The 13,248-nt window shown below is 53.3% G+C and overlaps 1 protein-coding gene across 2 annotated transcripts in view; it reads left to right on the plus strand.

The window, feature by feature from the left end:
• The first annotated feature begins 4,204 nt into the window (after positions 1-4,204).
• The window catches only part of RNASEH2B (ribonuclease H2 subunit B), a 300,760-nt gene continuing 291,716 nt past the window's right edge, over positions 4,205-13,248 (plus strand). Inside the window, exon 1 of one of the 2 annotated variants that reach the window (XM_078657377.1) lies at positions 4,205-4,373. In XM_078657377.1, the coding sequence (XP_078513503.1) occupies positions 4,310-4,373 (64 nt within the window). In that variant the 5' untranslated portion in view covers positions 4,205-4,309. The remainder of the gene's footprint in view (positions 4,374-13,248) is intronic. The other variant, XM_078657376.1, reaches the window with a different exon arrangement.

A 13,248-nucleotide genomic window follows, 5' to 3' on the forward strand; every position in this document is an offset into this window, starting at 1 on the left:
TTTATATAAATCCTGCATTTGTACCGCCAGCCTGCATTCATGACCGTCCTTCCTGGCTCCGCCCTGCAGCCCCCACCCCCCACCCCTCTCCTCCCCCAGTTTTCATATTCCCAGAGTAAATTCTAAGCACTTATAGTACTACTGATTTATTCATTCATATTTTCCCTCTCTCTCGCATGTCTGCCTGTCTTCCTTCACTCACCCCCGCCCCATGCCTGCTCCGCGCTCTCCACACGGCCCGCCACCCTCCCTGTGCCCAGCAGCCTCCTCCGAGGGTCTCCCTAACTCCCCCCCCTCCCAGTGATGATCCACCCCCCTGCTCTTTTCAAAAACTCATCACGTGTGGCACTCAGCTCACAGACAGGACACCCATGCTCCCCAGGCTCCCTCCTTGCCTCTCTGCTGGGGGCCAAATAATTTTATGTTTCTGTTTCAGGTTGCTCCGTGGACTATGTCCAGCCGTTACATCAACAATTTGAGCAGCGACGAAGGTTCCCGCAGGCACAGATCCGGGGCCACCGGCGGCCCGTAATTAGTTTCCTTTTATTTCCTGCAGGTCTGTTGCGGAGTTGTGCAGGAAGACAACCGGCAGCGGAATTGGCAAAGCCGGGGGACGATTGGCTAAGGCAGTCTCAGAGCCAGCTGTTGCGGGAGCGAGATGCGGCGTGCACTGCGGCGAGATTCCCCCACCCGAGGGCCGCTTGGGCTGGAGTGTTACTCGCCATCTTTGGAGTGAAATGCCTGGCGATGGCTTCAAGCGTGGGCATGGTGCCGATTTCAAGCTTGGTAGGTGAGCGCAACAGCTAATGGGTAATGCATAAATAGCATGCTTAATGTTGGGGTCATCTGTTCCGATGAAAGTATCGGGGGGCTGAAGCTTATTACAGTGCCATTGTAAGATCCGAGGTAAAGCGCCGTGCAGGTACGAGGCACTATTCGTGGTTTTACGGCGTGCATTTGTTGTTGGCTCGCACACCTGGCGTTCAGTATTGGTTCTAGCCTAATAGTTAGGGTTGGGACCCTGCCGGTTGGTGACATCTGCAAGGGTCTTCCCGGGTTAAGTGCGTGCCATGTCCATTTGTTAATATTTATTAATAGTATCGATACATACGGGGCATACAGATGAAATAGCGCAACACTTTGGCAATATAATCTCGTATTTTTTATAACACGCTTCGGTTGTTGAAGCTAAAAGCATGGGCATTGCGCTGTAATACCACGGCACAGTTTTGCAACTCTCCCTAACCTCACGTTATATATAACAAGCATTGGAGATGCAATAGCATACCTCTCAACTCACAAGGAAGTCATCGTGTGACACACGATAACGCCCCCACCACACGATATGCTAGTGAAGAACCAATGTTGTATTATAATTGCATTTATACAGCGCTTAAAGTGGGACATTTTCAAACCCTGCTTTTACAATATTTATTTTATGTGTCTTGGTCCCTTCCCACCCCTGTGTCCTTATTGATTCTTTCCCCTCCGACCCCCTTGTCCATTTTACTTCTCCCCCTTCCTCCTATTTGTCTGTGCTGCTTCTGCCCCACACACACCCTTGCTCCCATAGTCCGTTGTAGCACAGTGCAATTATAAGATTGTTACATTTTGGGCACAAGCCATTTTACAGATAACGACCTGCTCAGCGAATATGACATTGTAACAATATCTGAAAGTGTGTGATCTGACATTTGGGAGGTTGAAATGAGCAGATAATACCCATTTTGTGTTGGGGAGGGGGGGCTCAGAAGTGCTTACTGTCACTAGGGGTCTGTGTGTGGCTCGGTCTGTCTGTGTGTGGCTCGGTCTGTCTGTGTGTGGCTCTGTGTGTGTGTGTGTGGGTCTGTGTGTGTGTGTGTGGCTCTGTGTGTGTGTGTGTGGCTCTGTGTGTGTGTGTGACTCTGTGTGTGTGGCTCTGTGTGAGTGTGTGTGGCTCTGTGTGTGTGGCTCTGTGTGTGTGTGGCTGTGTCTGTGTGTGTGTGTGGCTCTGTGTGTGTGTGGCTCTGTGTGTGTGTGGCTCTGTGTGTGTGTGGTTTTGTGTGTGTGTGGCTCTGTGTGTGTGGCTCTGTGTGTGTGTCTGTGTGTGTGTGGCTATGTGTGTGTCTGTGTGTGTGTGGCTCTGTGTGTGTGTGTGTGGCTCTGTGTGTGTGTGTGGCTCTGTGTGTGTGTGTGTGTGTGGCTAGCTTTTTTTGTAGGTGACTCTATGTGTGGGTGGCTCTGTCTGTGTGAGGGTGGCTCTGCGTAGGTGGCTCTGTGTGTGTGGGTGGCTCTATGTGAATGACTGTGTGGGTGGCTCTGTAGGTGTGTGTGGGTGGCTCTGTGTGGGTGTAAATGCAATACGTCATGCATATGCGAGCGATTAAGCTATTGGCACTGTAAATGACAATGCCATTTATTTAACGATTAAGCTATTGGCAATGTAAATGACAATGCTATTTATTTATGATTTTAAAAAATAAAATAAAAAAATGTCATGAGCAATGCCAATAGCTCTACCTTTAATAATGCTGAGACCATTGCATTGTAAATGCTTGTTTTAATCTCCCTCTTTTCTATTGCACGTGCAATCCTACGAGCAGACTGCCCCAAGTATACATCGCCCCCACCAGAGTACTGTTAGTATGACGGTCAACGCAAGGTTGAGACTAGAGACGTAATGTAGTAGTGGTTCACTTTCAAACTGTGTCATTTGTCTCTGGTTAGTGCCCTTCCATTTCTGGTGCTTTCCAGCAGATATAAGATCTTAGGGCCCCCATGCATCAACCTAAAATACGGTCGCATTTGGGATGCATCATTCCAAATGCAAAAATCGCAATTTAAGGAATTGCAAAATTTGCGATTAAATTGCGATTGTAAAGTGCATTTTTAAAAGTCCCATGTGCCCCATGGGCATGTGTGTGCGCAACATGTGGATACATTGTAATTTCAGGGGTGTAACAGAGTGTCCTTTTGGCGCCCTTGAAATTGCATGCACAATTTGTGAGTACCTATTGGGTACTCGCAAATTGTGCATGCAATTCCCATTGATTCCTATGGGCCTCTAGGCACATAGGAATGAATGGGAATCAATTCATTAATTGCGGTAATTGCGACTCGCAATTTGCGAGTCGCAATTAAGGAATGTGTAGGTATCAATTTTCTGGGCGATTCCTACATGCATTGGCAATAGCAATTCTTTAATTGCGATTCCTTAAAAATCGCAATTAAAGTATCGCCATTGTCTATTGTGGTCAGGCACGCAACGCCCATTGGGCTCAAAGGGCTGCACCCCACCCCCCGTTGTATGTGTCAGCCTGGGCTGAGACAACTTCCCAGGCACATACACAGCCGCACCAGGGCCGGACTGGGAACCACAAGCGGCTCTGGCAAAGTGCTCGGCCACCCCCCCCCCCCCCCCCTTCCCTATCCACTCGGGGGGGGTCGGAGGTGCCGCCGAGCTTTTTGCCGGGGCCGGTTTTCGGCCGAGCTGCAAAAACGGCCCTGTAACAAAATCGGCCCCAAGGGGCCCAAAACCGGCCCCCACCAGTGCGGCGCACCGGGGGATTACCCGGTGCCCGCTATGGCCAGTCTGGCCCTGAGGCACACCCGAGTACTTCACAGGTCTTTAAAACACCATTTACTTGCTAACGAGGCTTTGTTGTGTTTTCAGCCCTTCTTAGAGCCCCTGCATCTCCACTCTGCATATTGCTGGAAGAATCAGCCCCCCCCCCCCCCTCCCGAAATTTGGCTCTAGCTGCGCCTGATTTTGCTCGCAAGAAAGCGTCACTCAAAGTTGTTGAAATGCCACTCTTAATTACACTGAAATTATGAAAATGTCATACATAGCCAACAGATACCTCGGCAGCTATGTACCTCTCTCCGTAGTTACAATAGTAACGCCCTAACATAACGGAGACGCAACTACTGCTATGCAGATCTCGCGCAAACGCTTCTTCGGTAGTATTTAGATGCACCTCCACTTTCAGTTTCGTTTCGCACGACTAGTGGGCCAAACCAATGCAAGCGTACAGCAGGGGGGGAACGGCCAAACTGCAGGTCTCTGAAACATTGGGTATGTTCGTTACGTCATTCGCATGCAACGGCAATGCTATATTATATCCACATATGTCACAGATGGGAGGTAACAAATATTATGTGCGCTTTGCACGGAGCTCCGTTCTGGCTTTGCTACATAATTCCCAACCCAGCAGCAGCTGTACTTGGTACGATTTGCCGCCAAGCTTCGACTTGCTCTGCCTCCTCTCCTGTCGTGGAGCTGCGCCTGTGTACCCGCGCCAAAGCAGACTGAGCTCAGCTTGACACTGGGATGCTGACCAAGAAGAAGCGTCAGTCGGACACCCAGCGTGACCAGTGGGTGCTTATTGGACAAGGTAAAGCGCCGAAATCCGTGCATACAAACCAGGCTGCATACATTTATTCGGGATTTTCCTCTGTAAATGTAGAGTTGCTGGAGTCATAAACATAGAAATGAGACTTGAAGTGCAACTCCACACGTGAGCCGCCTTATTTAAAGTAACCCTGTGGTGTGGAAAATAACTTTCACCTTCTAAATTCGACACTTTTAAGGCACAATGTTTATTTTATATATTGCAGGACATGACTTGCATTACACGGAGTTGTCTTGTATTTATAATATTTACTTTGTTACTTTTCGTGCTTGTGTTTGAAGCTACGGAGTAGGCAAACTTTGAAATGTGTTTGCACTGGTACATGATTGTTTGAATACGTTGTGCGGGCTCTTATCCTCCAGGGATTAGCGGTAGCGGTGCAATTTGGTACTTTTATGCGACTCTTGCAGTAAATTCGAATTTCTACCCAACGCAGATGTTCATCTATAGTAACACATGGCATATCCAAGATTTCAAGAGGCCTTATGTCATCTTCTAGCTAACTCCTTCAGCCTGAACTAGTGGTTTTTTAACGTTTTTTTTTAAAAACCAAAATATTGCATGCCAGGATTTTTAAACCTACGTATGTATAGTTAAAAGCGAAACTACATAGCCCAAAATGCGACCTCCCTTTGATTAAAAAGTTCGATCTGGCTGAGGTGAATTGGAAAAGTTTTGGTGGATTTAGGTAAATTTGCCTTTTAGCTAGAACTTCGCAATGCATCATAAATGGCCACCCCAATCATCAAAACTATACCATTAACACATAATTCTAGTCCGGGATAGACTAAGCTCAGGACCGATCCCTCCTTTCTATCTATTTTTGCCCAGTTTCAATAAGGATTACACAAAAACATTTGGAGTGCACACATAGTACTCACTAATGCTAGCAACTCTGCTCCGCTTCCTGCGGTGTACACGTCAGAGAGGTTTGCTTTGTCTGCGAGCTACTGATGTTTGTGCTAGTAGGTATGAACGGAAAGGTTGCCATATATCAAGTGGCCTAGATGCTGGGAGTTGCAGCTGTGTATAAAGTTCGCTATTGGTATTACAGTAGGACATACTAAATATCCAGCCTTGTAGCGTCGGCAGCGTCCCCCCAATTCAATGCAACTTTGCGTTTCGCCAGCAATAACGCCAAGGCACTAAAGCGTCAGGAGGACTTAGGAATGTCTTGCACGTATCCTAGCAATGTTTGCAAGGGTGAGGAAGTAATAGTTGTGTCTGTAATGCGAGATAGTTCGTGAAACACCCGAGTCCAAAATTGTGACACCCTGTTACATTTCCATGTTATTTGTGCAAAGTCTGCCATCGGGCTATTGCATCTTGGGCAAGTGTGCAGGCGTGCTGAGTCCATTCGATGTACTTTAGCAGGGGTGAAGTAAGCCTGACGTAGGAACTTGTAATGTCATATTTTATGTTTATAATTTTGTGTTTGTTCACAACAATATTGCCACTGGTTGTCTGTGAGAGGATGCCCCAGATCTTGTTCCCAGGTCCGCCGTGTCCCCTCATCTTAAGTTGGGAGCATAACGATAGCAGTTCTGTACATCAGGTGGTCCCCGCTACTATCTTTAATAAGCAGTGTCAATGGTGGGAAGTCCAACGGTTCTAGTGGGTTGTTAATAATCATTGATCTAAGCGCCCTCTGCAGCCTACACAATATAAATTGATCCATGAATGTGGCTTCACTAAACCGGTCCTCATCTAACCGTGAAAATATATGACCTCTGGGAAACGGGTCCCCAAAAGTGTCCAGGCCAAACTTTGCCAAAGTGCGCTGTACTGTTTTCTCCCGCGTAATAGGGATCCAGTGATTCCCAGCCAGCGGGAATGTGGGAGAGTAAAGATATTGCACCCCGGTTGCCCGGACGAGCTGCCTCCAGGCCCAACTGGTTTTCAACACTGTTTGCAGATCTTGTGGGTTTTGGGCCGTGGCTATTGGCAATAAAGCCGACAAGGCGGTTGAGTGAGAAAGGTCCGCTTCCGGCCTCAGATATGGTATCCTGGCAGCAGAATGGATCCAGTGTCTTGAAAAGCTACACTGCGCCACCAAGTAATAAATGTGGGATCCCAAATCCACCCCGCTCATATGGCAGTGTCAATGTGTCCCAACAGACCCTGGGCTTAACCCTCGCCCCCCATACCAGTCTTATAAGATGAGAACGGAGCTTTCACAAAGGAACTCCTGTATAAGGGTATTAGTATATTCTAAAAAAGATAAAGATGGTTGTCCTCCCACAGTTTCTCTATCTGAGCGATTCTACCTGCCATAGTAAGAGGCAGTTTCAACCATCGGTCCATTTTCTTGCTCAGGTTCTCCATTGCTGGGCCGTAATTCAGTTTGAGAATTTGGAACAGGTCTTTGTGAATGTGTATACCTAGGTACTTAATGGAGTCTACGCAACATTTTTTTTTTTTTTGCAAAAACAATTTTTATTGGCATTTCAGAGAAAGACATTCAAGATAACGGTCATTGTTTACATGCACACTGAAGAGTGTAGGAAGATGAGTCTTTTCTGAAAACACACCATTTAGAGAAACAATCCCACAACCGGTCCCTCCCTGGATCCCACCCCCCTAGTCAGTGTGCCAGTGTCCTCTGTCCAACAGCTAATGCTCCACAATCCCTCCCTCCTTCCGGACAATTGAAGGGGAGGTAGATGATGCTTCCCAGTGGGGGGCCTTAACCCTCACAAACTTTGTCTTTATTCATGGCAGGTGTGCGTCGTATCCGGAACAGGGAACCTCACCCCTACAGCCCCCTACGGCGTTGGCGCCTCACTATCCTCCTCCCGGTCGCCCTCAGGGAGTCGCAGCTCGGCCACAAGGGCCTCCCATGCTCTGGCTGTGTCCAGTGCCCTGTCAGTATCTAGTCGCCTGGCCTGTCGCAGCTGCAGTGCGCCCTCTGCCGTAGCCCACCTCTCCAGTGTAGATCGCCAGCGCAAGTAGCTGGGGCCCTGGCTGGATTTCCAGTGCATGGTAATTTCCCGTTTGGCCAATATCAGGCCCAAATCGATGAATTTGCTGGTGACGCGGGTGCGGGGGGTATGAGGGAACCACAACAGCAAGCACACGCCCATATCTGCTCCAATATTCCGATCCGTGACAGCATTCAGGCAGGCCATCACCGCCTCCCAGTAATCGGTCAGCTTCACACACGCCCAGAACATATGGGCGAAATCCGCCTCCTCCACTCCACATCTAGGGCAGAGCGAAGGCGCGCCCTCAAAGTACTGCGAGATCTTGACCGGTGTCAGGTAAGCTCGGTGAAGAGAGAAAAATTGGATCATCTGGAACCTGGCATTCCTCGTGCCTTTCCATGCACGCCGCAGAAGCTGCGGCCAAGTCGTGTCGGGAATCGGTCGACCAATATCCGTTTCCCATTTGGCTCTCAGTCCGTCCAGGGGCTGCAGCGTCGCTGACGACAGCCTCCGGTACAGACAGGTGACGGCCTTGTAAGTACCAGCCGCCATAACCACATACTGACAACTCTCAGACGTGGGCGGTTCAGAGAGGCCCTTCCTCCAGTGGCGCTGGATGCTAGCTACGAGCGAGGCGTGCAACAGGTAATCCCCCCTCGGGAGGTCGTAGACATCACGCAGCTCCTGGAATGACAGCAGCGATCCCTCCTTGTACAGATCACCGACCATTTGCAGGCCTAGGTCCTCCCAGATCGCCAAAGCTGACCAATCCCCTCCATGCGGGAAGGCAGTGCACATCCCCAGTGGGATTTCCGGGGCATATGGGCGAGCGACGCCGGCTCGTCTATGGCATCGCAGCCAGCAATTGCGGATCGTCCGTTCCTCGCTGGAGAGTAGGGAAAGGTCCAGCTTCTGGGCCAGTATAATGAAGGACATGATATGTCTCGGAAGGAAGCCGCCTGCAGTCCCCTCCGGGCCTCTGAATTCCAGAGCCACTTCCTGAGTAAGCCATTGCAGCTGGGCCGCTAAGTAGTACCATTCAAAGTCAGGGGCGGCTAGTCCCCCGTCCGACCTAGGGCGCATCAGTGTGGTCAGCGCTACTCGCCTCCTGCCCGCACCCCAAAGGAACTCGGTGACCAAGGATCGCAATCTGGCGAACACGGAAGCCGGGATCCAGACTGGTAGAGTGCGAAACAAATATAAGAGGCGGGGCAGCGCCACCATTTTGAGTAACGCCACTCGCCCCGCGATCGCCAGCGGTAGCGTCCGCCAAAACCCCATACAGCCTCGCAGGTTCCGGATCGCTCTCTCGATGTTACCCTCCAAGAGGTCCAATTGGGACCGGTATATACGCGTACCCAGATAAGGGAGGCAGTGAAATTCCCACCGCAGCTCATCCTCTGGTTGGGAGTCGTCCGCTCCTGGCCCTAGCGGGAAGAGGCATGACTTCTTCCAATTGACCCTTAGTCCCGAAAGGTGGCCGAAATCCGATAGCAGGCGTCTAGCCCCGCGTAGGGCGGCGTCCGCATCGGCCAGAAACAGTAGGCAATCGTCAGCGTAAAGGGAGATATAGTGCGTGTCGCCTCTTAGTTGTAAGCCCTCATATGCCTGGCCCAGACGGGCGTGAGCTGCCAATGGCTCTATAGCTAACGCAAACAGGAGAGGGGACAAGGAGCAGCCCTGTCTAGTTCCACGTTCTACCCTGTAAGGGGCCGAAATAGTGGCCCCAGTCTTGACTCGGGCCGTGGCCGCAGCATAGAGCAAGGAGGTCCATTTCACATATCGCTCACCCAGGCCGAAGGTCTCCAGTACGCGAAGCAAGTACGGCCATTCGACGCTGTCAAATGCTTTCTCAATATCAGTTGACAGAACAGCGGGTCCTGGCAGACCATCAACATAGCCCTCCATGACCCGAAGCAGTCGTCGCACACAGGTAGCGGTAGTGCGCTGGGGGATAAACCCTGCCTGGTCCCGGTGTACCAATGCTCGCATGTGGGGCAGCAATCGCGTCGCAAGAACCCTGCTCAATATCTTATAGTCCGTTGTGAGCATTGATAAGGGCCTGTAGGCCGAGCGTGAGGTGGCGTCGCCGTCCCGCTTCAGTAAGGGAATCACCAAAGCTTCCCGGGTCGACGAGGGGATAGTCCCCGTGTCCCACGCCTCTCGGTACACCACAAGCAAGCGCGGCACCAACACGTCAGCATAAGCTGCATAAAACTCGATCGGTATCCCATCTGTACCGGGAGTCTTCCGGCGAGCCATCTGTTTAATGGCCACCCGAATCTCACCTTCAGAGATGTCTCCGCCCAGTGTGGCCACGTGGTCAGGGTCTAGTCGGGGGAGCTGCGCCACCCGGAGGAACTCATCCAAGTCCTCTAGCATACATGGTTTCGCACTCTTATAAAGGTGCGCGTAGTATGTGAAAAACTGGTTATTGATCTCCGATTGGGAGTAAACCTCAGTCCCTTCCGGTGTAGCGATAGCCACAATCGGGGTGCCACGAGTTCCTGGAGAGGCCAGCCAAGCCAGAAGTGAACCCACTTTGTCGCGCTCAGCATGAGCTCGAATCAGGAACTCTTTATAATCAAAGCAGCGCAGCTTTTCCATCACTGCCGCCACGTCCTCCCGCGCCGATGAAACCGCCTCGCGAGCCTCCGGGGCTGCGTGGAAGCGCCTCTCCTCCTTACGCAAGCGATCCTCGCTCTTCGTGAGGTCCCGCAAGAGAGTTTTCCGGACTCCCGCCGTGGCCGATATGCATAGACCCCGAACCACCGCCTTAAAAGCGTCCCATTCCAGCGCTCTACTAGAAGCCGTGCCCGCGTTATCGCCAAAGTAGCCCTCCACCCCGATACCTACTTCCGTTCGAAATACCGGGTCCTCAAGCGCCAGCGGGTTCAATCGCCACGTCGGTACAGCTTGGCGTTGCCGCGTCCAGTGGAACGTTACCAGACAAGGGTTATGGTCAGAAATTGTTTTGGCCAGGTACTCACTGTGACGGACCAGGCACTGAACATCTGGCGTGCAGAGAATGCTGTCAAGGCGAACATGAAGCTCGTGCGGAGGGGAATAGAACGAGAAGTCTTTCTCCGTTGGGTGTTGGGTACGCCACGCATCAACCAGGCCCCAGCCACTCTGCCATGCTCGCCTACTCTGCGCTAGCCTGTGCGCCGCTGCCTGCGCCAGTGGAGGGTGAGACCTATCCATCCCCACATCAAGGACCGAATTAAAGTCCCCCCCTAATATGACTGCATTGGCTAATACAGACGCCAGCTTCCCCGAAAGGCGCGCAAAAAAGGCAGGTTGGTCTACATTGGGGGCGTATATACAACAGAGTGTGACATCCCTCCCGTCCAAACGGCCCTGTACAGCTACGAACCTCCCCTCAGGGTCAAGCACCGTCTGCAGCGGCTGAAAGGGGACCCCCGCCCGCACCCAGATCAGGACCCCTCTCGCAAATGCCGAGTAGCTCGTGTGAAACAGCTGACCCCGCCACCTGCGCTGTAAAGCCCGCCCTTCACAGTGGTCAACATGCGTCTCTTGCAGAAAGGCTATGTGTACCCCCCTACGAACAAGATAAGCATGCACCTTGTGGCGCTTCAGCATGGAGTTCAGTCCCCGTACATTCCAGGTCACACATTTGAGGTCAGGTATGGCCCCCATTCACAACAGTAAAAGTAGCTCCGTCGATAACCCAGAGTCTGGACACACTGACATCACCCCCAATCCAACCCCAGAACATCACCCAACAACCCCTTGACCCACCCATCCCCAGAACAGGCCCTAAACAGCAGAGTCCCATCCAAATGTCAATAACCTCAGTTGAAACGTCTCCGGTAACTACCAGAGTCCCACAGTAGGTGTGAGGAGGAGGGGCGGCTTGTCGCTACCTCCAATAGGGCGTGAGCGAACCGTGTCCCCTGGCCAGCCCTCCCTATCGTGTCCTCGATGCCCCATATCTCCGCTACCGTAGTGGTCTAGATCGCCAGCAGCGGGAGGGAATCCCCCCATCACCCCGTAACAACCCAACACTCCCAGCCACGTGCCTCCGCCCCAGTCCCAACCAATTGTCCCACGGCAAATACGATACCAGCAGGACAGGTCCCGAAGGTCACTCATCCAATAGATCATCAGCCGTCCCAGGCGTGACCGAAGGTAGTCCCTTATCACCAACACTCGACTCCTCCGACACTGCTTCCTCCGAGCCCTTTTTGGAGCCCGTCTCCGCTGCAGAGAGCACCGCCACCGCCCTGGAGATGTTTGAAACCGCCTGAAGGGCCTCCCTGCGTTCTAACTCGGTTTGCGAGACAGAAGGTGTTCCAGCTTTCGGCGGTCTCTTCCTGGGTCTCCGGGATCGCCTGGATTGCTGCGGCTTCCTCCGCTGTTCGTCAGATGCAGGGGGACCATCCGTCCCAGCTTTATAGAGCTCCAACCAGTCCCACACTTCATCTGGAGAGTCATAGAAAGAAGATTTACCATCCATCCTAATCCTCAGACGCGCAGGAAACAGAAGCGAGTAGCGGATGCCCTCCTCCCGTAATGCTCTCTTGACCGCCAGAAATGTGGAGCGTTGCCTCTGCACCTCTAGGGAGTAATCCGGGTAAATAGAGACCTGAGCGTTGTCCACCCGGTAGGGCCCCAGTGCTCTCGCCCTCTGCAGGAGAAGATCACGGTCCCTGAAGTGCAACAAGCGCGCTACCACTGGACGTGGTGGCCTGCCCTCCGCTGGGGGTCGAGCTGGCACCCGATGGGCGCGCTCCAACGTGTAAAACTGGGTCAGGCCCTCCGGCGCCACCACGCTGCGCAGCCAGGGCTCCAGGTAGCCTACCATGTCAGTCCCCTCGATTTTCTCCGGCAGGCCAACCACGCGGATGTTGTTGCGGCGATTGCGCCCTTCCGCGTCCTCCGCTCTCTGCTCCAGTAGGTGTACCCTGCGCTGCAGCTCCCCTATGGCAACCTCGTTCGCCTTGGTCGTCGGTTCCAGCGCGTCCAGACGGCCTTCAGTCTGCTTGACCCGGTCCGCTAGCTTGCCGTGGTCCGCTCTCAAAAGTCCCAGGCTCGTGGACACTTGGCCGATATCCAGACGCAGGGCCTCCCTGGTGTCTGCGATGGCCTGTAGAATCTGCTCCAGTTGGCCTTGAGGTAGGCCCGACGTCGGACCCTCACTCACGGCAGAGCTCTGGCTGCTCGCCGCCCCCTCCTCCACGTCCGTCGGGGGCTTCCGGGGGCGCCCCATGGCTCACAGGGCCCCACTACTCCCGGAGGGCACAGAGTGCGCAGAAGGATTCCCGGTAGCTCCTCACCGCAGCCCAGCACTCTTCAGCCAGGGGTTCAGGCGATCATAGCATGTGTATCCCCTCCAGGCGGGCAAGCCGCGTCTCAAAGCAAAGCAAAGCAAAAGGGGGGCCAGTCCCAGTATATAGTCAGCCAGCACCAGTCCCGGGAGTCAAGGCACTCAGTGCAGAGGATTCCCCAGTAGATCAGCCCCCAGGCCTACAGCTCCCAGCAGAGCGTTCCCGGCCGAGATACCTCAGTGGCCCCCCCAGTGTCGGAGCCCCGGGGCATCTACCGAGTAAGGCAGGCAGGAGGAGTGGGGGGAACGTCACCAACCAGCAAATGCCCCCTCCTGGGGGTAGGCCGCGGATCTGAGAGCCCCCGCCAGCACCAGCGCTGGTCCGATCAGTTCTCTGGGGGGTCCCACCAGCTGCCGCTGCCCCTGCGCCACCGCGTCCGTCCGACAAGGTCCCTGCGGTTTTGCCGCCAAGCCGGTTTGCGCGGGCGGCAGAGGCCGAGCAGCCCGCACCGCAGGTCAGCCGCTCGCACACGCGAGGCCGGGGATCCCGCTGGGCGCCCAGGCCGCCCACAATGGCTGGTGCTGTGACAAGGACTCCTCGGTCAGCGCGCCACTCTCCGCTGAATTGGGGCCAGCGATGGCC

Source organism: Lissotriton helveticus, chromosome 8, assembly GCF_964261635.1.
Source record: "Lissotriton helveticus chromosome 8, aLisHel1.1, whole genome shotgun sequence".
NCBI lineage: Eukaryota > Metazoa > Chordata > Amphibia > Caudata > Salamandridae > Lissotriton > Lissotriton helveticus.